The 24,552-nt window shown below is 47.9% G+C and overlaps 5 protein-coding genes and 1 non-coding gene across 6 annotated transcripts; 3 read left to right on the top strand and 3 right to left on the bottom strand.

Annotated features, from left to right (window-relative positions):
- The first annotated feature begins 418 nt into the window (after positions 1 to 418).
- On the top strand, positions 419 to 522 carry F4812DRAFT_t136. The gene has a single exon. It is a non-coding gene; the product is annotated as a tRNA-Arg (tRNA).
- A 564-nt stretch (positions 523 to 1,086) lies between these two features.
- Positions 1,087 to 7,825, bottom strand: F4812DRAFT_155433 (SNF2 family N-terminal domain-containing protein). The gene is made up of 4 exons (XM_047929759.1): positions 6,413 to 7,825; positions 5,748 to 6,044; positions 1,373 to 5,657; positions 1,087 to 1,299 (listed from the first exon to the last, which is right to left on the bottom strand). Exons 1-4 carry the CDS (start codon positions 7,379 to 7,381, stop codon positions 1,142 to 1,144), a joined length of 5,709 nt encoding a protein of 1,902 aa, XP_047786769.1. The 5' UTR covers positions 7,382 to 7,825; the 3' UTR covers positions 1,087 to 1,141.
- A 2,445-nt stretch (positions 7,826 to 10,270) lies between these two features.
- F4812DRAFT_467037 (uncharacterized protein) lies at positions 10,271 to 12,833 on the bottom strand (the record flags this gene model as incomplete). Its single annotated transcript, XM_047938600.1, has 3 exons — positions 10,271 to 12,277; positions 12,347 to 12,745; positions 12,796 to 12,833. 3 exons carry the CDS (start codon positions 12,831 to 12,833, stop codon positions 10,474 to 10,476), a joined length of 2,241 nt encoding a protein of 746 aa, XP_047786770.1. The 3' UTR covers positions 10,271 to 10,473.
- A 3,447-nt stretch (positions 12,834 to 16,280) lies between these two features.
- Positions 16,281 to 17,114, top strand: F4812DRAFT_155481 (uncharacterized protein). Its single transcript, XM_047929760.1, has 3 exons — positions 16,281 to 16,609; positions 16,668 to 16,744; positions 16,794 to 17,114. The coding sequence occupies exons 1-3, from the start codon at positions 16,318 to 16,320 to the stop codon at positions 16,848 to 16,850; spliced, it is 426 nt and encodes a 141-aa protein (XP_047786771.1). The 5' UTR covers positions 16,281 to 16,317; the 3' UTR covers positions 16,851 to 17,114.
- F4812DRAFT_442147 (alpha/beta-hydrolase) lies at positions 16,914 to 19,721 on the bottom strand. Its single transcript, XM_047935289.1, has 3 exons — positions 18,589 to 19,721; positions 18,288 to 18,537; positions 16,914 to 18,235 (listed from the first exon to the last, which is right to left on the bottom strand). The coding sequence occupies exons 1-3, from the start codon at positions 19,389 to 19,391 to the stop codon at positions 17,378 to 17,380; spliced, it is 1,911 nt and encodes a 636-aa protein (XP_047786772.1). The 5' UTR covers positions 19,392 to 19,721; the 3' UTR covers positions 16,914 to 17,377.
- Positions 19,722 to 20,456: 735 nt separating this feature from the next.
- F4812DRAFT_442149 (Retinoic acid induced 16-like protein-domain-containing protein) lies at positions 20,457 to 24,341 on the top strand. The gene is made up of 4 exons (XM_047935290.1): positions 20,457 to 20,733; positions 20,859 to 20,972; positions 21,029 to 21,966; positions 22,023 to 24,341. Exons 1-4 carry the CDS (start codon positions 20,725 to 20,727, stop codon positions 23,842 to 23,844), a joined length of 2,883 nt encoding a protein of 960 aa, XP_047786773.1. The 5' UTR covers positions 20,457 to 20,724; the 3' UTR covers positions 23,845 to 24,341.
- Positions 24,342 to 24,552: the final 211 nt, after the last annotated feature.

Here is a 24,552-nt window from a genome sequence, read left to right on the forward strand (position 1 = left end):
TTTTATTTTATTTTATTTTATTTTATTTTATTTTATTTTATTTTATTTTATTTTATTTTATTTTATTTTATTTTATTTTATTTTATTTTATTTTAAAAAAAACGCTATTCTATGTACCGTACCATTCGTAACCGTTTTCTCAAGAGTGGACTCCCTCCTCCCAGCAAAACTCAGTAGGTACTCCGTAACTAATACCCACTGCTTTACGTAACCACCACCACAGTTAAAAAAAAAAAAAAAAAACTTAGTTAACGCAAAAAAAAAAGAAACGCGCTATTTTCACACCATTCCATTTCGTTTTTCCCCTCCCCCCCCCTCGCTTCCAACTAAACTTGCGTACACACAAAAATACACACACACACATACCTAGATACATATATGATAGCTAGTAGCAAACTAATTGCCAATCAACACTAAAGGCCGCTTGGCCCAATGGTAAGGCGTCTGACTACGACCGAGCGCGAATTCAAACACGCTTGATTAGTTATCAGGAGATTCTGGGTTCGAGCCCCAGGGTGGTCATTTCTTTTTCTTTTTTTATTTTTTTTTATTTTGGAAATAAAATTCATCATACTAAACAATATGATGAGTAAAAATGGACAACATGCTTATAGTTAAAACATTGGGATTTCGATAAGCATCTAGGCATAGAGTAAATTATTTCTTAAACGTTTCACTCAGGCATCAGGCATCGCACAAGCAAGCATTCAAGTACCGCATTTATTATTGCCATTTCAGCTCATCACTTCACCAAGTGGGCATGCGTAATGGTAGATTCCATGAGGGCCGCCCTTCTAATCATAATCCTACAACGATACATCGATGGGCCTTTTTTGTCCATGAGAAAAAGAAAAGGAAATGATAATATGTTTGGGGAGTGCAAAGTCTAGCCTCCTAGTAACGTCGATTTTTAGGCCACCTCCCCCCCTTTTTTTCTCCTTGCGAAAATGACGATTAGCTAAAGCTCTATGAATCTGTGTATGTATTCGTCCCCGCCAAGAGCCTACCCTACGTGTAAAATTGATATCCACGTAACGCCGTATCACTCCTCTCATTTTGTACAAGGCCCTAGGCCCTACCTTCTGTCTCGGGAAGCATTGCTCTCGGTCTCATAGGTCAATCCATGAATCGAGATAAAGGATTAAATATCGATCTCGCCGTCGGCAATGGCAAGTCGCTGCTTGGTTGTCTTGGCCTTCTTGCTACCCCCTTTCCGCTTCTTTGCGGCCTTTGAATCTCCGGCCTCGACGGGGGTAGCGGTACCAGAGGGTTTATTACCGTCATCGAAATGACCCTCGCCTGCGAGAATAAAGTTAGCATAGGCATTTACTTACACCGACTCGGGTGGTATAGTGTAGTAGGCTTGACTTACCTTCATGATACATTTCATCCAAACTAACCGCTTCCCGCTTTCGTTTGTTGCCGCCCCGTTTCTTCGGTGCTTTCTCCAGCTCGCCGCTTTCGAGAAGCTCCTTCTCGCGTTGCTCGATAAGTTGAGCCTGCTCGTCGTCGGCAAGCCACATAGCAATATCGCGGTTGCGATTCTCAGCTGGACGACGTCCGCTGAAATCGACGCCCCGAGCACCGCCACCCTGGATGACAACTCGTTGCACTTCTTCTTTCTGCATCGCGCGCTTCCGGATGCGTTCTTCAATAGTCCCGCGCGTGATGAGACGGTAAACAGTGACTTGTTTGGTCTGCCCAAGACGATGTGCGCGATCCATAGCTTGCGAGTCAATTGTAGGATTCCAATCGCTATCGTAGAAGATAACTGTGTCAGCAGATGTAAGATTGATACCAAGACCACCAGCACGGGTCGACAACAAGAAGACGAAGATTTCGGGACGCGTCTGGAAATCGTGAACAGTATCGCGACGATCCTCCAACTTAGTGGAGCCGTCTAGACGGCAATATTTATAGTTACGGTAGGTAAGGTACTCTTCCATGAGGTCAATCATCCTCGTCATTTGGAAGTATAGTAGCACGCGGTGGCCTTCCTCCTTTAGCTTGAACAATAACTGGTCTAACTTGGCAAGCTTTCCACTGTCGGTCACGAAACGATGCATGCTGGGGACGGTGATATTCGTAAACTTCCGCTTTTCACTATCGGGTTGAGGAAACATCGCGGGTGGCGGGTATTGTTCGACTGGGACATTCTGCAAAACAAGCGCCTTTTCTTCCGGCTGGTTAGGCCCATAGAGGATCTTCCGCATCCTCATATTAAATAGCGTATCCTCGCGCTCAGCGACGGGAGCTCGGGCACCTTCGCATGAAACTTGGATAGGCGGAGCGGAAGCACCGGGCAAGGCTGCTTGCTCAAGTCGACCGAGACCCAAATCTCGCCATGTTGTGCGAGAGACATTCATAAGACTGTCTAGCACACCTCCGCTCGTGATCTCCGCCAGAGGTTTACGATCCGAACGCGCCGTGATTTGGAATAGGGCGTGGGCAGGAGTATAGTTCTCCTCACCAGGCTCATCGTAGATGACATTCATGCGACCAAGTCGATTGTTCTTCCGGATAAGATCGGCAGCTCGCGAAAATACATCTTGGTGGCTGGCTTTATAAACTTCTGCCGGGCTGGCGTCGGCAAATCGAAGGAATGAGAACCCGTCATTACCAGATGTGCTTTCACGTATGTTTTCTGGCGTCCAGATATTCATGAGATGGTTTAGGTATCTGTTCCTGAAGCCAGCCTTCTCGTTATCTTTCCCGGCTTTATACAACCGGCCACCTTCAGTCCATACAAGGCGCGGTAGCTGGTAGTCAATGAGGTTGCGAGTCGAATAGCCGACTGAAACGTTATTGCCTTCACGAACAAACGAAGCGGTTTCGGCGAAGTAACCAGTGAAGAACGGGCTTGTCGTATCGGCACGCTCGAACAAGTCAGGATGGTTACAAACTTTTCTGAACTGCATGACAAGATTCATCAACGTGCCTGAATCTTGATCGTCTCCGAGCGTTGCCTTCTCTATCAGATCCATGATACTAATTTGGTTTCGCAGGTTCCTATAATAAGCACGCTGTCGATAAGTAAGCTCACAGAAAACGTCGAGCTCAATCTTGTCGCCAAGTTCCTTTTGCACGTGCTTCTTGACTCGGCGCAACATAAATGGCTTGAGGATCAAATGCAGCCGCCTAAGCTGGTCCTCGTTTAGCGTTGTATTGCTCTGAGCGTGCGATTCGATATCCTTGGAAAACCATTCGCTGAATTCATCGTGCGAGTCGAACAAGGAAGGCATGATGAAATGTAGTAGTGCCCAAAGTTCTTGCATATTGTTCTGGATAGGGGTACCGGTAAGGAGTAATCGGTTGCGACAGTGGAACCCAAGCAAACACTTCCAACGAGAGCTCTGTGAGCTCTTGATAGCTTGCGCTTCATCGAGGATCATATATTGCCAGCGCATCTTCTGGAAGTATGAAACGTCTGAGACAACCAGCTGGTACGACGTGACCAGGACATGGAAAGGCGCATCTCTGCGGTACGTGTTGTGCTTTCGATCCCAGAACTTGCGAAGCACTTTTCGGTCGCCAGCAGTACCCCAGTACGGGAGCACCTTGAATTCGGGAACGAACTTGGCTATCTCCTGCTGCCAGTTGTGCAAAGTAGAGGCAGGCGCAACTACGAGATACGGACCCCAGATATCGTGAACCTCGGCGAGGTACGCCATGACGGAAATAGACTGGACAGTTTTGCCGAGACCCATTTCGTCTGCCAAAATGCCGTTGATACCTTGTTCGTAGAGGTTGGCAAGCCAGTTCAAACCCTTTAGCTGGTACTCCTTGAGTTGACAGTTCAACAACTTTGGCTGCTCGACCGTCACATCCCCAAGGCCAGTCGGGTTCTGGAAATTCATCTCGCCGTCTTCGTCCATGTCATTATCAGGCTTGTTGAAGCTTCGGGCCTTCGCCTGGGCTTCCGCAATAGCATTCTGAGCATTCGCCATAGCCGCTTGTCTCAGGGTCTCTTCGTCCTCAGCGTCAAAGTTTAGGTTCTTAAAGTCTGTAACCTTCTTGCCGATAGGGCCTGATGGCTCCGCAACATCAACGTCGGAGGGTTTGGCAGCGGCACCAGCATCCGGTGCGATATCCGGGTTATCGGTACTACGCTCGACTTCGTCCGTCTTGATCTTCTTGCCGATGAAGTGTGAGTATAACTCGGTCTGAGAGATCAAGAAGTTAAGCTTCCTCTTTTGACGGGCGGCTTCGCGGTCGGCTTCCTCCTTGCGAGCATTCTCGAGTTCCTGACGCTCTGCTGCCTTTCGAAGATCGCGCTCTTCGCGTTCGTTACGCTTCCAGAAGCTCATCATATCACGCATACAACGCTTAGCACGAGCTTGGAGGTCTTTGGTACCTTTATTGGTACGAAGTTGCCAACGTCTAGCCTCTTTCGAAGCCAAGATGGCCGTCTTTTTAAGATTTGACGCCTTCGTGCTGTAGGAATCGCTTGCCAACTTGAATGTCTTTGGGACATCCTTGCGTGCAAGATCGCGCCAGATCTGGTCATAGATCTGATTGTAGCCCTTGGACTGGAACTTGGTCTCGAGAGGATTGAGCGGAGGTTCTTCCACAGACTTTTCCTTCTCTTTTGATTCCTTAGCCGGGGTGTCCTTGGCTTCCTTCTCCTTCTCCTTGGGCTCCTTGGACGAAGACTTGCTTAACTTTATGCGGATCTTGGTCTCTTCTCTAGTTGGCAACTCTTCACCCGCGTCCAATGCAGCTTGGGCAGCAATGGCTGAATCCTTCTCGGCTTGTTTCTGCTCCTTGGACTTCTTCGGACGGTTGCCACTACGGCCCTTGCCCTTGCTCTTGGTGCCTGCCTCGAGATCAGTCGCTTGGAAAGTCGACATCGTGCCACCTTCAAGATTTAACTCAAGCGGTGCCAAGTTTCGCGCCGGGCCCTTTATACCCTTTTGCAGGATTAGCTTCGTTTGCTGGGCCTTTTTGTTTGCGCGCTCCGCGTCACGTAACCATTTCGCTCGCTCGGCATCGTCTTCGGCAGCAAGGGCTTTCGCCAACGCCGCCTCCTTCTGCTCGATAGTGACTTGCATGGACTTTTCTCTGCGCCTCTTACGCTGCATGTCCTTTTTGCGCTCCTTCTCGGCGTAAATTTCACGTTCCCGGACTTCCTGTAGGGCATCATCGTAATGGAGTGAGTCGTATCGACGCCTGCCGTAGTTCGCATGTTCATTCAACTTCATCGAAAGCGAGGAAGCCAAGTCCTTTCTTCGAGCAACGTGGTCTTCATATTCCATATTCTCAATATCTAACCTTCGTTTCTTTAGGCGTCCATGAAAGAACTCCTCTTCGGCTTCGAGCTCGGACAGATCGACATCTTCCATCTCGGCATCGAGCTGATCAAGTAAGCTCTGAATCTTTTTTTCCTTGTCGGCTGAGAGGGTTCTCGGCTTGACCTGGCCATTAGCCTGCCTTTTAGGAGCTCTTGAAGGGGTGTCTTTCGCGTGGTTCGCAGACGCGCGACGCGAATCTTTTCTGGAACTTCCTTCAGAGTCCTTTAGGGTCGACTCGCGTGCCTTGCTCTTGCGAGCTGGCTTTTCTTTGAGTTCTGCCATGATGGGAGCCCGGGGTTTCGGAAGAGGCTCGGCACTAGAAAGGATATTGGAGAAGGACATCAACTCAGCTGCACGGCTGGGAGTCTAAGGAAAGAAAAGTTAGCAATCATTATTATTATTATTATCGATATACTAGTATTAGATAAAAGTCAAGCAGTGCCACTAGTCACGTACATTTGATGATGAAGTTGGTTCCGGGTTTAATAATGATGGCAATGAGGGTGCTGGTGTGGAGGTGTTGCGATTGGTAGAAGTGATGGAATCCAGCGCAGTGCGGTTGTGACGCGAGGGGGGAGATCCTAAATTAAGGGCTTTGTTGGAAGGGCTGGTCGGACGACCGTCGTTTTTGGGGTGCGAGTGAGAATGCGGACTTCGTGGATATTTTGCATTCACAGGCGAAGGCGAGCCGTAACCATTGTAATATTGGTTGGATTCGGTTTTGGACTGCAGGAAATCATATGGGTCAGATCGCTGGAAGTGGCCAAAGTTAGTTGAGGGAAAAGTTGATGGTTCCTAATGGCGGATTGGTTGCAATGAAAGGAAAAAAAAAATTGATTGACGATGTTCCTTGTCCCGGGGCGAATACCGAAGAAACTATGATGGGATACTCGCACTGGCACTAAGCAAACTTGGGTACTTTGGAATGAATATAGGATAAAGTCTGAGTTGCCCAGGAAAAAAAAAATCTCATTTGTTTCACGATTTTGTGACGTTGAAATATGTTAGACACGTTGGGCCCTCATGTAAGATGCTTAAGAAAGAAAGAAAAAGAAAAAAGCTCCAAAGTTGTTTTCGGATATTGCAGTGTGCAAATGTTAGAAGATTTACTTAAAGCTTACCTGCTTAGACCAGTTATCGGAAACTCTCCTCTCCCTGGTTGTATCGGTAAGCGGGTCGTAAAAACTCCCTGGCACCTTCTCTCTGGATGGTTGATGGTAATCGGGCGGCGAGAGGTGGCCGGAGGTTTTAGGAGGCTGTAGCGGCGATGCACTTGCACCATTTGTAGATGACATCGCAGACGATGATGCCATAATTGAACTTAAGGCTCCCGGCGGAGGAGCCAGAGGAGGTAAGGAAGACGATGACGCCAGCAGTGCCGACGAAGAAGTTGACAATTGATGCGACGCGTTGCTATAGGGATGCGCGAGGGATGTGGTTGTAATGGGTGGCGGTCGCGTCGTCGATCTCGATGTAGGTGATGCAGGCGTCGTGATAGATGCGACGGACAAGTTGTTTTTTGGCGATGGAGAAAGGAGGAATGAGGAAGAAGTGGTATTGGTGTTGGTGGTGGGATTATGATTGTTGGTTATGATTATTGTGGTTGTGGCGGCGGGCTGATGAAAATCTAGTGGTTTCGTCGCCGTAGCGGTCGGAGAAGTGCTATTCCTCTTGTTGCTGCTGATACTGCTGCTTGAATCGGCACCAGTGTTCCCATTGTGGGTTTGGGTGTGGCCGTGGCCGCGAGCGGCGTTATTTGCGTGTGCGTGTGCGTGTGCGTGGGTTGGTACTTGCGCTACGGCTGCGTGGGTAATAGAATTAGAATTAGTATTGGCGTCAAGGTTCAGGTCATCCGCGTTCGTTTTGCCGATAGAATTGGTGGAATTGGAGAAACGTGGTCCCAGCGTATCCGAATATGTCATCCTCGTACTGGTACTGCTATTATTGCTAGACCCTATTCTTGGTCTCGACTGTGATCCTAGCTGCGATTTAGGAGTAACGCCACCCGAATTGCCATATCTCCCGTCGTCGCTTTGGACATCGTCGTCTACGCGGTGGAGGACAGTTGCATGGAACCCGTTAGATGCCATGTTTTTCGATATTCAATTGCTCGGTCCGTCATTCACAAACACCCAGACTCTCTCGTTCCTTTTTCTAACTTACACACTTCCTTCTGCGCTGGACCGGTACCTGATCTAATACTTGTCTTATGTTCCTAACTCATCGTAGATTTGGGTGCAACGTGGCGGGGGGTAAGACAAGAGGCTGACGCCTTGGGGTTCGACAGCGGAGGAAAAAAAAAAGAAGAGGAAAGTTCGGTTACAAATAGATAAGTGAATCTGAACAAGATATTGCGATATTTCCCGGTGAGAGCTGAAGAGAGTCCACCGCAGTTTCTGTTAGTTACGGTGAATCCTGTTCTCGTGACGTGGGCGGCCAAAATATTTAGGTTAAAGGCTACGGTAGATATGTATTTGTCTACGGTAGTTCTTTGTCGCAAAGGATATGCGCATCGATGGGAAGACTGCTTTGGGGGATGCAGGCTGCAACAAGGATAGTTCAGAGGAGACACAGTCAGTCAGTTTTGTAGCAATCTGAACCGATTGGGTCGAAAGTCTAGTCTAAATCATAGCTGGCGATACATTCGAAGTTGGGTCCGAGTTTGGTGATGGTAGATGATTTTATATGACTACTAAATGCGACGGTTCGGGTAGATGCGAAAACTACACCTTGATACGATGCAAGATGAAAAAAATAAAAATAAAATTAGGACCAAGGGAATGGGATGAAAATTGAATAAGGAAAAGGTGGGACGGGAAAGGAAACGACGAAGAAATCAAAAAAAAAAAAATAAAAATAAAAAGTGAAAGGGGGTAGGCAAGAGAGACGACAAGTAAAGAGAAGGGTGCAGGACTCCGAAGTTGGAAGGGTCGAGAGTCGAGCGAAGACGAACGAAAGAGCAGGTGAGGACCGATGCGATGACGATGACTTCTTCAAGCATACAGAATTGTATGGATTGTATTGTACTTCAGTATTGTACCTTAGGTAAACGCCCAATGAGAATGCGCACTAAAGACAGTGGGTATCGTACCTACTTTCCATGGCAGCAGCATAGCAGCATGGAAGCATGGCATCGCATTAGAAATGGGGACAAGCGATTAATGATTAGCCCGTTTGCGTTACTGCCACTGCCGTGAATTTTTCATCCTTTCCCACCTTTTGCTTCACGCCTTCACGCCTTCTTCGCTTTTCTAACGCTACTGCCGCTACCGCAAGTACAATACAGGCACAGGCGACAGGCGACAGGCGAAGCAGTTGCAGGCTGCAACTTGCAGGTGCTCTCCGCCAAGAGGAGTTGTTCCGTGACAGTGACGATCGATCCAGACGGGGGGTCGGTAGGTATTGCTGGGTATTGCTGGGGACAGAACATTGAACTAACATTGAACTAGACCAGGTCCAGACCCATATTCTGCCCAATCAAAGCGCTTCTCATACAAATTTCGAGGGAAAATACTCCTCCACACAAATGTCGAGCTCAATGATCCCTGTCTTCCCGCTCACCCAATTATAAATCCTTGTTCCCTCGCATCTCCGCACTCCTTCTCTGCCTCAACTCTGTGGACTGGACAACAAGTCCCGAATAAGGAAAAAAAAAATGTTACCTAGGACAAAGAAAGGAAAAGGAAAAAATGAAGATGAAAATATTCCCTGTTAGGTGTAATTCTTCAGGTACCAACTTACGTTAGATTAGATGCCGAGGCGCTTATTTCATTTCATGGAGCACCTCTTTTTGTACTCGAGTGCTCAGATATGAGAATTAAGCACCAAGTACTTCGTACGCCCCGGTGAATATGATCTGTCTGATGCTGTACGACAAATTAATAAGAAGGTGGATCGTCAGGGCTGCAGCCAATCGATAAGAGAATGTACCACGCGGCCACGAATGAGAGCTCCGAGGCAGCCGCAATTTACAATACATGCATAGGACAGGATAAGAGCTTATCCTGTTCCGGTGTAAATGTGGATCATCTGCCAGGGGCGTTTCAAGCGACACGGGGGGACACCAACGAAGGGCTGCGCTGCGCTGGAGGTGCGTACCTATACCTAAGGTACCTAGGTACTTACCTAAAGGTAGGCTTTCTCCCTCGCCAACAACATGACTTGACATGACACGAAATCAGCCCTGTGCAAAAATCCTCTCGGACATAGGTTTCCATAAGAGAAAGAAAGAGAAAGAAAAAAAATGAAACAAAAAATAAGGCAACTAATATCTATATTTCTACGAGACAGCTACGACTTACGATTTACACAAGATTGATTCTCTTGGAGAGATTATCCATCATCCACTTGGATCGTACATGATTTGTTCACACGCACATCCTCATTCAGGTAGTACACCAATGGCCGGCTGCCTAAATAAAAAAGCAAAGGAAAAAAAAACATGAGGTCTCTACAACATTTTCTTCACCACTGGCCGCCATCTCAAAGAACCGAGTGAAGGAATGAAGATCATCTCCGACTATTTTCTGTGAAGCGCTCGCTATCTTACTCTTGCAAATGTAATAAGCCAAAATGGCATCCAAGAAAGGAATAGTCTTATCATCTAGATGCGCTACAACTTACGACTCATACATTAGGAAAAGCTTAACGAGTCAGAGAGTTCACAGCAGTAATCGGTATACTTCTCGTTATTTTCAAGCACATGTATTAAGAAACCTTGTGTGTTATGTAGCGTATCTTAGTAGGTATTTTTCAATAGACAGACAGGCATCGTAAGCGCGAGCAAGATCTCGTGCTTTATCGAATATCATCATCCACCCCCTTCCCCCTCCCCCCCGGCATCTCGATTAAGACAAACCCATCATCTTCTCTCTCTCTGTTCCCCAAGTCTCCACATCATAAATACCAGGTACCTAGGTGGGTAAATAACAGCTCTCCCCCTCCCCTTTTCTAGAGTATGTAGAAGCGAAAAAAAAAAAGTTGTAACCATGATCCAAGAAGGGAAAAAAACAAATGAGCGACGAGAAGTAAAGTACCTATGCATGCGATGTTTTCTCTCTCCCTTTTTTTATACGACGCTACGCTCTCCCTTATCCTTTTCTCCCCCCTTAGGGATAACGTAGCTATGGGATAGCAATCAAATTACCATAGCTAGGAGGTGGTAGGTAGGCAGGAGGTAGGTTTAGACCATGCGCCATCCGCGGCGCAAGCGATCGACGCTTCTGCCCTCTCCAGCGCGGGTCTTGCGACCGCCCCACCAGGTCCAAGCATCCTCCTCATCCTCCTCATCCTCCTCATCCTCATTCTGTTCGTTTTCCTTACTCTCGTCAATAGCAGTCTCGTCGCTTTCATATTTTCCAGGTGTGGAGGGAGTCGGGTACGCTCCAACGGCCGTCGAAGTAGTAGACTGGGGCTGCGTGACAAGCGTCGTGGGAACTGACGACGGTCCCGTCACCGCGTCGGCGGAAGACGTCCCGCCGCTGCCGATCGTGACCCCGGGCTCCATCGTCCCGAGCGGGAAGCAGATCTCGCCGCCGCCGTACCCGCCGGATATGCATGTGCTCAGCGGGAGAGACGAGGTCGAGGTCCCGGTCCCGGTCGCGGCGTCTGTGCTGCCGGTGGTAGAGTACGTTGAGCTGGGAGAAGGGGGAAGGGGCGTCACGAGCACCGTATCAGTTGTGCTGCTGGGGAGCGTCGGGTAGCCGGGGACCGAGGAGATGGTGGGGAAAGTCTCCAGACTGCCCCCCGAAGACGCGGTGGCTGTCGCGGCGTCCGTGCTTTCGGTAGTGGAAATGGAAATGGAGATAGAACTTAGAGGTACAGGCGCTGGCTGGCTTGACGTGTTGAAAAACTCGCCTGAGGAACTAGAAGGATATACATTTCCTGAAGAGCCAGGAGTAGTAATTGAACCTGTGACTGCGCTAGTGTCGCCCGTGCTCTCAGTTGGAGTAGGCGATGCTGCAGAGATGGTGTAGCAAATATAAGTGTAGCCGCCTCCGTAGGTTTGTTCCTGAATGCAAGTAGTAGATTCGGCAACGCTTGAACTTGGACTTAGAGCTGTCTCGGTGAAGGTAGTCTCACTTGATAATTGAGCATTGCTAGACGTGGTCGTACCCTCGATGTTGGAGCTGCTTCTTGCGCTAGACGTCGAATAAGACGCGCTGCTAAATGAACCCGATGAAGCCGGGGAAGAGTTTGTCACCGCAGCGGTTGACGAGGTACCTGTGACAGGACTGGAGGAGATACTAGAGACACTTGGGAATATAGTAGGAAAAGTCTCGGAATTAGTCAAAGAGCCCACTATAACGGTTGATCCCCACGAGAACGAATTCCCAGGTGTATAATAGGATATTGTCTCCGTCCCAATAGTGCCAGACGATGAGATATATGTAGAGCTGGTCGTTCCGTTACCTATGAATCCCGATGTGGAAGATGTTGGGAACACCGAGCCAGTCGTAGATGGAGAACTAGACGTTTGTGTTGTGACGGGAAGACTACCAGTCTGTGTACTCAGGGACGGATGGGAAGAGGTTGTATAGCGGTGAGACCAAGTCCAGGAGCCTGTGCTGTAATTTGAACTGGCAACTGAGGATGATATGCCAGAAGAGATCAGACTTGCGCTAGAATAACTGGCACTAGTCGTGCTATACGGGGCCGTGCTAGAAGTTCCGGGGGCGGAGGATTCTGTTATGGTCCAAGGTAGTGGGACGATGACCGTAGAGGTAGTTGTAGATTCCGTGGAAGATGGCCCAGAACTGGCTGGATATGTCGTATTCAGTAATGCTCCTGACGATGTACTTACTTCTGACGAATAACTAGTAAATACGACTGAACTGGTCAAGTGGGTTTCAGTTGGCAATATGACTGTTGTCTTGGATGTAGATACATTGTGACTATTTGTCACAGAGTATGATGTGCTGGCTGCAGGAATGGACGCTGATATGCTTGTATCGGAAGGGCCTAGGTCAGTTGAAGACTCGTCGGTGCTATGATCTGTTAGTAAGTGTACTCCTATATAATTGCTGAAGTTGATCAATGTCAAGCCTTTCCCTTACCATGTGCTACTTGGCGTCTCGGATACAGTATTTGCTGTTGAGCTTGTAACAGATGCAATAGTAGTATTAGAGAAGACCGAAGAGTATGTCGGGATAACAGAGCTATGAGAGACATTCCCCGACTGGGTAAAAGTAGCAGTAATGCTTGACGTTCTAGTTAAAGTCGTATCGACAGTAGTCGTCGAAATAGTAGCATAAGACGTAGAGAAAGATGAAGATCCAAAAGGAGCCGTAGACGAAGTTCCAAGGGTGTCTGTCGAAGACCACGGCAAAGTCGAAGTCTCGGAACAACCAGCAAATACAGTCACAGTAGAAGCACAATTACTTCCACAAACCGTAACTGTGGTTGTAACGGTTTCCGCCTCAGGCTTCTGAGGGAGACCGTTGATAAAGGAAGCCCTAGTCATACGTTAGTATTCATCACAAAGTCCTTGTCATGAAGTGCGTACCCAAGGCCCAAGAAGGCTAAGCGAGTGAAAGGGCGCATGATGGGAAATCTTCAAGATAGTAGACGAGCAAAATGAGTGTGAAAGCCCCGAGTATCTAGCGCGAAGATTCTAGCTAGATAGAACGTAAAAACATATTTATCTCGAGAAATCCCTCCTCTTTATAGACCTACGTAGGTACCTATACTCCAAGTCCCCATTACATAACTTTGTCTACGAAGACACATGTTGTTCGACGTATTATGATAGCATAGAAGGCTGAGCGCTTTCAAGGGGATATGCGCGTCTACGTTTGTACACATCAGAACAGCCTTAGATCCATGCGACATCCCGACGGAACATGCTTCATAACTTGGTTCTCTGCTGGGATCATCGGTGATTCCATATTGAATGGGCCGAAAACAGTTGGCAGCCATAGTAGCGCAAAGCTCAACGACGTCGTCAGAATTATTATCACTTTAAGACAATCTGCGGATAACAGGGCGATGATGTCGCTCGAATTAGACTATTGGGCAGTCCTCATGGCTATATGTCTTACACGCACGTTTCCTAATAGCGAGAACAGGTTATTCGCCGTCTTTCAGTGTTGGAGGCTATGATTAGAACCCGTTTTCCGTGTGCAACGTGGTTGTGCTCCGGGAAGAAGCCGGCAGCTAGCTCGCGATATAACGGCTGACTACCTCCAAGCTATCCAAGGAATGTCGTCCCGGGGAGTACTAGCAAACGGATCGATTAAGTTTGATTGGCACATGGTTTGCCTGTCTACACCTGGGAGATTTCGTTTGGATTTACAGGTAGCTTCTCGAATGGATGGTATAGGCTACCGGCGATGGGGACGGGATCTTGTTTAACACGACCTCCATCAAATCCCGGCATATTTTCATACAAGATTTCGAGCTAAGTTACATGCAAAGACCCGTTGCGCAACTAGGCTTATACAAGATTATGGCTTGGAGGGTCAGCTCACATATGTTGTCAATACCTTAGGTAAGGATTTAAAATCATGCTTGCGGTCTAGCTACTGTTGTCACTACTGTTGTACTTACTGACGCGGAGATGATGCTTGCTGAACCAGAGATACACTGTAGGGATTTTTACATGTTTATCGAATAGGTACCTACGTAGAGATCAACAATGAGGGGAATATGCTTCCAAGGTAATTTTACGTGCCTTGCAGCTACTGAACATGCAAGTCCCCGATGCCGTCCGACAAGTCACAGAAAAAGCGGAACGCGTCAAAACGTACATATACTGTGATAGACGAGGCCGCTCGCGAGGGGACCTGGTAGCGAGCTATTACGAGCGTATACAATTTAACACATATACCAATCTTGCTACCTGGTAGGCGGTATTGGCATCAGTAGTAAAGTAGCACGTTGTGTGGATCGGGGTCAGACCTGATGAGCACTTGGGCATTAATATAGACCTTTCGGCTCGCGGGAGAAAGGGATGCTGTCAACCGCAGAATTTGCCCTTTAGACACAGAAACTTCCGAACCGTGATTGAGTTAGGTATAATTAATATGCGCTTGGACCTACGCATTCGGCTTGAATCCATTGGCCGGACGGGACTGCTTCGCGCGTATAGTTGCTGACGGCACATTTTAATCGGCCGAGACTCGGTCTGCTGGATACGTGCTCGTGAGCGGGAAGAACGTACGAGCTTTAGAATAATATCGATCGAAGAGCCAGGGTTGACCCAAGCGGTCATCAATTCGCCTCAAAATGTCTCTTTTTACTTCGTACGAAGCTCTCGTAAATAGACTAAGACATGACATGATGGAACTCGGAGGCCTAAGAGAGGGTGCAAAGTTCGTGCTACTTTTGCACAGAGCTTCCAATGCCACGTATCAAGTTGCAATCCCCTGAAAGATGTTTCATTTCATACAGGTAGGTAATATGTCGAGTATTCCGTTTTACACGAACGTAGGACATGGGCTAAGCTCCAAATGTGGAGTGGTATGAGCGTGTTAGAACTTAATACCTACCAATAAGAGCTGTGTGTGGGGGATATATAACATGATATGCAAAGTGTGCAATGGCGGACGAGCTTAATGATGTTAGTAGTTGGAATAAGAGGTAGGGATCCATGGACACTGTCAAAGGCTTCCCTTAGCGGTTTGCCAAGATGCATCCACTGCCTGCATCATCGGTTAGATGCCGAATAAGCCACATGTTACGCCTAGGTGGCGGTAACAGGTGCTGCATCTTTCCTGCGCAACATCTACCATTGACATGGGTAGCATCTTGGTACTGACACTTGCAATAGTTTTCGAAGGAGATGCATGAGGAAAATGGAATAGAGCTAAACCTCGCCTTATATGTAGAAAATGAGAGTTTATCCCTTCCGAGGTCTCAGCAGTTGAAAGATTCCCCTAAGAGAGCGTTTGTCACGAGGTGATAGCGTGCAAATGGTTCAGTTAATACATACCTACTAAGTCGATGCCGAAGAGCCGGCATAGGTTTTGCATGGATGAAAGACACTGGAATTACGTATACATTCTCTCGAACGTGTAGAGCGGTAAGGCAGGGTGTGCAACTCCCGAATTTGAGTCATTGGAGTAGTCAGTTCAGAATTAGTGTGAACCCCCTATTCATGAAATTAGCAATTCTAAGGTGTATGAAGGTAGCAAGGGGAGTAATCATTCTTAAGAATAGGAATCTTGGGTCTGAACAGATTGAAGGGCGACTGATTACTGTTATCCCTCACCATCGGCCCTGTGAAGAGGGTTATGCTGTGGAACAATAACTGGCAAGACTTTACCATCTCAGGGGGGAAGCAAGCCGTTGGCTCGCATACAGAGAAGCACGGTGAACAACCGAAACAAAAACGCTCGAGTCGAACTCAAGGCCTGATGTGTACCTCACCGTTTTCCTGCTATTGATCAGCTTCAAATCAATCTCAAGGTGCCCAGCATCCTAGCCTTGGCAGTAGTATATTGGTAGAATGCCAAGGTAAGCATCCTCGGTAATGCACGTCAATTTCCACCATTACCTAACTATATCCTAGGCTGACTCTTAATGGCGGTCTATTGACAAGTCGAGGATTGTTGCGGCTCATCGTGGCCGGAGATCATTCGCAGTCTAATGCTCGATCATGTTGGGCGGACAATTCCCCTTGGTGGCGTACAGTAGCGCTGGCAGTATGAGACAAGCCATTCTCAAGAGTGTCCAAAACCCGCCGATCGTCATTGTAGACCATTCCTCTACAGGACGGGGAGCATCAATAATTGACGCTCGACCACTAGATAGCGCTGAAGGGCAAAAAAAAGAAATAGTTCGGAATACGTGGAACACGCGGCCAGCTTTTCGATATATAAGTCCGGTTGACGACCGCTTCTCAAGCAAAATCTTCTCCCTCATCACCAGTATCAAAAGCACAAAAAAAAACTGCACTCTCTTGCAACACTCACACTCGTTTACATATTCTCATCAGCAACGCTTGTTTCGTTAAGCATTTTCGCTCCTTTTAGTTTTCATATTTTAATAATCGACCCTCGACGACGCATATCCCAAATCAGTCAAGATGCAGTTTACCCTCGTTACCGCTCTTGCCTTCGCCCTCGGCGCCCTCGCTGCTCCCCAGCTCGGCGGCCGCCCCACCAACCGCATCCCTCCCGTCCCTGGTGATGTCACTGTCGGCCAGGCCGGCGACACCTGTGGCTCTGACCTCGACCTTAGCTGCTGTGACAAGGTTGACCAGTCCGGCGATGCCATCAACACCGCCGAGGGTCTCCTTGCCGGTCTCCTTGAGGGTGCTTTGGAATCTGGAGAGCTTGGCCTGTTCGAGGGCTGCTCTAAGCTGAACGTTGCTGCTGGTAAGTTCCTCGTGAGAGCTGCCTCCTTTCTCATGTTCGCCACTAACCTACTTCATAGTCATTGGTCTTGCGGATCTTCTTAACACTCAGTGCAAGCAGACCCCCGCTTGCTGCCAGGATTCTGGCCTGGAACAGGTAAGCTCTCTAACTCCCTCTACTTGTATATTCTGTGCTGACCTTTCAGGGCGATGGCCTTGTCAACGTCGGTCTTCCTTGTGTTGCCCTTGGCAGCCTCCTGTAAACGCCAGCCTCGATTCAATACGACTTATATCACTGGCATAGCATTTGGGGGAATGAGATATGTGGGACCATAATGTTGGGGAGAGTGCCAATTGTATTAGTAGCCTGCCTTCAGTGATTTAGTAAATCCAACTTCAGTCGCTCGTTATATCTGGTCCTCTCCTCGTGATTGCCTTGTGACTTTTTCTAGTCTTTCAAAATCTTTCCATCTTCTTACCTCACCGTCTCTTTACACGCCTACCTCTTATCTCTACCCGTCCCACAACACCCACCCTTCCTACCCCTTTTCATGTACTTTAAATAACAATGCTCGCAGAGCTGCTTGTCTTGGAATTGGGTAAACGCATACTCCACGCAGAATCCAATCCTCCAAGACCTTGTTTTGGTATAACTGAAACGCGTAACTATCCAAAAATGGTATCATTTCCAACGCCAAAGTAAATATATCGTAATGCATCGTTAACGTCATTAGTTCCCAGTTACTTCTTGGTCAAACGTAATCCATACCCTTCCATGCCTTTTAGGCCTTCAATACCCCCTTGCAGTGACAGCCTCAACTGCAAGTAATTCGACACGGCCGATATATAGCTTCATAACGTGGCAGACAGGATCGCCCCAAATAAGACCTCTTAGCTGCTCATCAGTCGCAACCTGTGCGACAACACCCTCCTTTAGCCGTTCTTCGACCGTCTTCACTCGTTTAGCTTTTGCGCTTGGATTTCCTGACCTCAAAACAACAATTTGCCCCGCGTTACTTAGAGTACTTGGTGGGACGTTCCATATCGGCCCTGGGGCTTTCGGTTTGTTTAGTTTCGGAGACGCATGTGACGAAGAACGGCCGGATTTCGCAGAAGCCTTGGATGTCTTCGAAATAAGAGACGTATCAGACCCGTTTCCATGCGTCTTGCCATGTTTCGAGGATGAGCCCTTTGACGGCGGAGGATGCTTGCCAGTTTCCTTGACCTCGACTGGAGCTGGAGCAACCAAAAGTTCAAGAAGGCTTTTCACGTAGGCTTTATCGGCCCTCGCGACAGGGTCACCTTCGTTAACGAAAGTTAGGAATACAGACTTTTTAAATTCGGAACCGGATGGTTTTTGTAATGGGAATAGCGAGACTGGGGGCGTGCCGAACGTAATACAATGTACTCTTTTAAAGCAACCCGTGAGGCTGTTAAGCTCCGAAGACGCAGCTTTCGACGTCGAAAGCATATGTGCATATAGAAGGGATGCGACAGCACCTCCAGCAGAGTGGCCGGTGATTAGAAGAGAATATGAACATCGCCGTGGGTCTTCTTCTAATAGATGACGGAGCCTCGCAGCTACTGGAGGGATCATCTTTCGAGCAACCGATAAGAATCCTGCGTGGCAGAAGTTGTTTGGGTCATCCTGGAACTTATTAATATAGAAAACTAAGCTTGCTATGTCCATGACTACTTACTAGGAATCCTTTAGGTGCTGTTGGTGCGGTATTCAGATTGACGGACCAGTCCATAAAAGTAGCTGTTCCTCGAATAGCGAACACGATAGTTTCCATATGATCCATTGGAACCGACTTGATCCGCATAGCCTTAGCTCCGGTTCTCCAATCGGCGTCGAAGTGGGCGTCTCGTTCTGCCCCACGTGGATTTTCATATACTCTTTCGGAGTACTGTGCCGCCAGACAGACCAGAGGATATGTTGGTATATGTCTGCTGAATATTAGTACTTGTATAATATCAAGACTGCACTACATTACATACAAACGGAGAGGAGTCAAGTTTGAGGACAACTTTGAGTTTGCATATAGTTCCACCTTGGCAAAGTAGCCCCGAGAAGCGAGTGACGATGTTATCGCGTTCGTTTGTCCTTTTGGTGCATCCTTTGAAGTCCCCTTCTTTGCTTTTTTTGCGGGCCCCTTGTGTACGACGGTTTGTTGACGCACCTCGGTTGAGGATGGAGGCACTGGATGGGATTGATATGTAAATAGATCATTCTCATTCCCGATGTACTTATCCCGATCAATCAATGTCATCACGTCGTTGAAGCTGCTACATATTTGGTCATACATCGCAGCGCTTTGATTGAGCACCTGCGTACCATAGGCATGCCATCTTGGGAGGCCGTCGTTTAGTATCTGTTGGCCCATGTTTCCTGGAAATACTTGATCTGCTAGATTTGCTGTCGAGCTGAGCTTGAGTTTGCGAACGGTGCAGGCTCCATTGCTATGAGGGTATGGTTTTACTGCTGGTTGATGAGGCGCAGAAGGACTCAAGTAGTAGTGTTGGTTTACGACGATAGGGAGATACTGCTGTTGATTTTGGTACTGAGGGGGAGAGGCTGGTCCAGAAGGTAACATAGTACTCCAACAGGGCGGCGGTGGTAATGGTGGTGGAGGGACTAAATAACCAGCAGGTTGTCTTGGTGCTGGAGTAGCATATTGCCTGTCGTTTGGATGCCATTGCGGTTGGGGAACTTGAGACGGATTTGGTGGTACGGACTGATCACCGCTGGATGGTGAGCTCTCCAAAGTTGGTTTCTTCTTGGATCGAGTGAAAAACCCCATAATGACTCACTTCCACAGCTCTAGGTATCTTCACAATATGTACGTAAAAAATATTCCTATATTTCCAAAAGACCAATAAGAGAGCTGATCGAAGAGAGGTAACTGATAGATCTTGAAAGCCACCGTAGGTAGAAGCTAAGATACGAAGCACGAAACACAACGCTAGGAAGTGAGTAACAACTCGATCGGAAAAAGGTTGAACAAATGAATAAGAAATGACAAGAGGCCATCGTATTTTGTTAAATGTGTGTCACTATAATGAATCTAAACCTACAGCATCCGTTCCGACTTGCTCCAGGCCAATGGAGGCTATCGAAGCTGGTGTGTTTATCAGCGGGTATGCCTTGCCGTTTAAAGAATACCGACCTTGAATCATAAGGGATTAAAATGGTGATTCGCTAGTAGAGGATTGCTCAGCCCCAATCATTCTTTCAGGGGTGATGGCAGTGGTACCATTGCGGCTGGTCCGGTAGAACAACAGACGAACCACGAGCTTCAGATTGAATGAAGACCCGAGCTTATGCAGGTAACCTTGCATGCTTGCCATGCGAGTGGTCCCCGCAAGCTATCGGGGGATGTCTCGCTGCACTTGCTGCACTTGCTGCAACTTGATAGAGAGCTCTAGATGCTTGAAATCTACTACTTTAGAAGCTCCTTCGAGCTCGGATCTCCTATAGCATCTTGGGGTTTAAGGCACGATGCATATGCGTAATGCGACTAGCCGCTGATAATAAAGGTTTCTTATTAGTGGGATTATATTGCTGCTAAGACGGGGGAGATAAGGGAATCCGGTACGGGATTGGGAGGTTGTCGACTTGAAGTGAGTCGGGATGGATGATGGGAGGTAGTGGATAAAGTGATGAAAAGAGAAAATGTGCAGAATACAATGCGCATTGTATCCCGTACCTTATGGTACCTAAGGGCCAAGGCACATGAAAATTGGGGTAGTCATGGTGGGGCTGCTTACCGAGTTTACCTTAGGCCTAGCTACCTCGGATCTGTATTGTTTGATAAGTAAAGTGAAGCCACACACGCTGGACACGATCAAGCCTCACCCGTACCGGTCACAGTTTAACCCTTAGGCTGCTTAGGTAACAAGTAGCAAGGGCTACCCCGGCTAGCCTAATCATTAGGAAACAGCTCGGGCACCGGATTTCAAAGGGGACGTTTATGCGACCACTTATGTACCAAAGTAGATTAGGAACAGCTTTAAGCCTTTAAGCTAAAGATTCAATGCCTCAATACCTTAGGTACTAAGCTGATAATACTTGTTACAACTTCTTTCGACACCCGACATATTTTGAGAATTGAGAGAAATGCCTCTCAAGACGCTATGGACTTTGTAAGTCCACCTCTCTCCATTCTCCACATCCGGATGATTCCAATTATTCCTATTCTTCTAGAAACTATTTCTACTTTTTTTTTTTTTCTCTTGCGACCGAAAAATAACTAATAGCAGCTCTCTAGTGGTCGCGCCTCATAGCAAACACCCGCTTGTCTTCGGGCAGTTCCAGCAAGGATGCTGCACGGGATCCTATACGACGTCGACAACGTTTCGAGAAGGAATACGGTCAACTACTAGTGAGTCTTAACCTCTATCCCCCTCGGCGATCCTCGGTCACTAATTCGTTCACCAGCAAATATGGCGTAACTGTTCCAATATAGCTCGAGACGAAGATGCCGCCGAGAACATCGAACTCCGCCTCCAGGGGCTCACCAATATACTCGCCGACGAATCCCGACGACCGTTACCTCATCCTTGTGTATCCTTCTCCGCTACTAAACAGATCTACGTTCCCATCGCCAAGATAGCTACTTCGTCGTATAATGAGTGGATTATTAAGGAGGCTGTATTATTTTTTGCTACTCTGATCGAGAGTGAGGAGGAAGCTTTCGTTGAGAGTGACACGTTTTCCGCGAGCTTGACTAACCTTCTGGTCCGTATCACTGGCGTCAACAGCATTCGACTAGGACCCGATACTGAAGTGAAAGTTGTCGAGTTGGCATTTAATATCACCACTAAAATTCGTCTTGAACCTCGTATCCTCTCCGCCTGGTTCAAATCCCGTCCCGAGAGCCATGCAAATGAAGAGAAGGCCAAAGATCAAAGGGAGAAATTCGCCGGCAGAATTCAGAAGCAGGACTTCCCTCTTTTCTATCTATTGATGGATTATATCCATCATGAAGGGAAAATCGGTGACTTCGCCCGGACTGGTCTATTATACATAATCGAAGCTGCTTCATCCTCCGTTGCTCTGGAACAATGGATTGTGGAGAGTGACCTATCGACGCTGATGGCCACCGGGCTTGGAGCGTTATATAGTCAACTGAGCCGGAAGCTGGTTATCGACCATCCCCCAGAAAATCTTCCTCCGGTCCTTGCTTTGTCTGATTATCAACATCCCACATCGACCTTCGAAATTGTTAGTTCTTGCAGCCCGGATTTTCAGCTGCATCTGGAGACGTTTCTTTCCCACCTCCTCTTCTGGCAGGATGTACTCAACCACTGCCGATCGGGGGAAGTCAAGTCGACTCTCCTCGAACATTTCCAAGTCATTTTCCTACAACAATTGCTGTAAGTTAAACGTTCAACTGCAACTTTGGATTATCTTAAATCTAATTTGTACAAAGGTACCCTTCCCTTTTGGAATCTTCCGATGTGGATGGAGGCTCGTCAGTAGCCGTCTTAACCTATCTTCGACGTATACTCGAAGCTTTAGATCATCCTGATATGATCAACCTCATCCTTCACTACCTACTGGCTCTTCCCGATGCGGAGGCATCCGCCCCGGCCGACGCTGAGCCGTCGGTGAGCGCCGCACGAAAGCGGAAGTCTATGGATCTCGCCACTATGATGGCTACTAAAGTTGAATCTAGCTATACGCCTCTGCTATTTAATCTAGTCGATTTAATTCGTTCATGTTTGAAGTCTCGGAACCAGCAAACCGTGTGTGTTACGCTTCAGCTCGTGGCGGCGATACTCAAGCGGCATCACCGATACGCGACGACGACTCTTCTTCACACAGAAGGCATTGATACCAATACCTCTCGCAGGACGGTGGGTGCTCATGAACAAGAGGTTGAGTTTCTCACCACTCTTGCTGGGTCTGTTGGAGGACAAGACAATTTCAACGAGATATACGAGAACATCCTGAAAGATAGCATGGCACGTGTAGAAGGTCACCCATGCTCCCTCAAACTAGTCACTCCGAACCTTCCCACAACCAACACTAAGCTGCCAATAATTCCCGACTCTTTACCTGGTGCGCCCGGAGATGTTCCGCCACATACGTTGAGCGCAGAAGATCCTCTTTGGAACAGTATCTTAGACATCCTCGAATCATTTTTCATTAATCCTGTCGAGATGAACCTTTCAGCTACGGAGACAATACTCGATTTGGCGGTATGCGGATATATATCTGTCGAGGGATGGCTTATGCGACATCCAAGGAGATATTCATACGAAGGCGAAACGGATGAATCTATATCTCTCCACTTGGATCCCGAATCCGCTTTATTTGCCGAGACCGAGAAGTTGCAAGCGATTACCAAGTGTCGTCGTCGGCCGGTATGGCAGTTGTCGAGCTTGCCACGTATTTTCACTGTTCTAGAAACACTGGCTGATCAAGTTGATTACTTCCGAAGCTCGGTACCTCGATTCGAGGAACTTTTACAGCAACGTCGTGAGGCTTTCCAAACGGCTGACGCCATTGTACCGAACCCAGGTTTTTTGCCAGCATCTACCACGGGAGCCTCTATACCAGATCAAGCAAGTCAGGATGGGTCCCGCGCAACATCACCGCAGCGACCCAGTGCACTGGAAGGATTCGCGCAAAGAATACTGTCTGAATTTGGAAGTCCAGGCCGGACAGGAAGCCCCCGTGGACGGAAAGAGACAATTCGGGGGTCGAGCACGGGATCAGGAACATCGGGAGGGTACGGAGTTGTCTCACCAACTCCTAAGCCGATGCCTCCACCTAAAGAATTTCCTCTGAACTATGACGATCCGTCTAAGAGCGGAGTGGCACGATCACTCTCGCCCGGAAGTCAGCATTCCGGTAAAGACGGCGCCGTAGTTAACCAAGCCGCCGCATTCGCAGCTGTCGACCAAGGAATACTTGCCCGGCAAGTAAGCTTACCGGCACAGAAGATCGAGCCGATCCCATTAGACTTCGAGCGGAAGAATACCGATATCTCAACGGATGCTGATCGAGAACAAGGAGGCGAGGACGAAGGGAAACCAGACAACACAGAAGACCAACATAGCGACAGTGAGAGCGAGGCCGCGAATCAGTCGATTGCTCCGACACCACCTGAGACACCACTCGAAGTAAAGACAGCTTCGGTCTCACATATCCTCACAAATATCATCATATACCAACAATTCTTATTAGAGTTAGCGAGTCTAGTTCAGGTCCGGGCAAGTCTATTCAATGAGGTTAAGTTTGCTTAAGCGGCAGCACAGTCCATCAACGCTGCTCACGACTATCATGGGTGACGACTACTTTCTCCAGCTCCTTCTCCCAGCGCAAGGGGAATATCATAGGTACTTTGGCGGTGGCGGAGGCTATTTTTGGCGGGGGTTGGATGGGTTGGGGGAAAGTTGAGCGATGCTTACGTGTCACGGGTCTACGATGGGGTATAAACTTTGTGAGAAGAGAGTCGAGGTTTCATAATAGTGTCTTATCGAGCAGAGAGTTTTTGTCGCTTCTACGCTAGATACCATTTATTCCATTCAACGTCCTTGCTGAATAAGGGACGGAGGCCATACCAGTATCATTCAAATGTACCTAAATTACCTTGTTGTGCCCTCGCATATAGATGACCTATAATTGTGGCCATATTCGTCGGGTTAGTATTATATTATTCCCTAAGGAGGCTAGGCATTTTTAGGCAATGAAATATACTGAGTATATTAGCGGGGTTTATTGCCTACCTCTTCGAAGCTAGCTTGTTGATATTGTGTTAATATAAGGAAGTGTCAGATGATGTGTGCATTGTCCATGTAAAACAAAAAGATGGGCGTTTTTTTTCTCTACAACGAACACTCATCACTCGATCATGGGAGAGCCACGTGACAGAGTGTCAGCCACGTGGCTCATGAATGGCACCCGTCGCCCCCCCCCCCGGCCCCTTACTCAGGGGTAAGGGTTGATATAAA

Source organism: Daldinia caldariorum (genome assembly GCF_022478825.1).
Source record: "Daldinia caldariorum strain CBS 122874 unplaced genomic scaffold F4812scaffold_19, whole genome shotgun sequence".
NCBI classification, from domain to species: Eukaryota; Fungi; Ascomycota; class Sordariomycetes; order Xylariales; family Hypoxylaceae; genus Daldinia; species Daldinia caldariorum.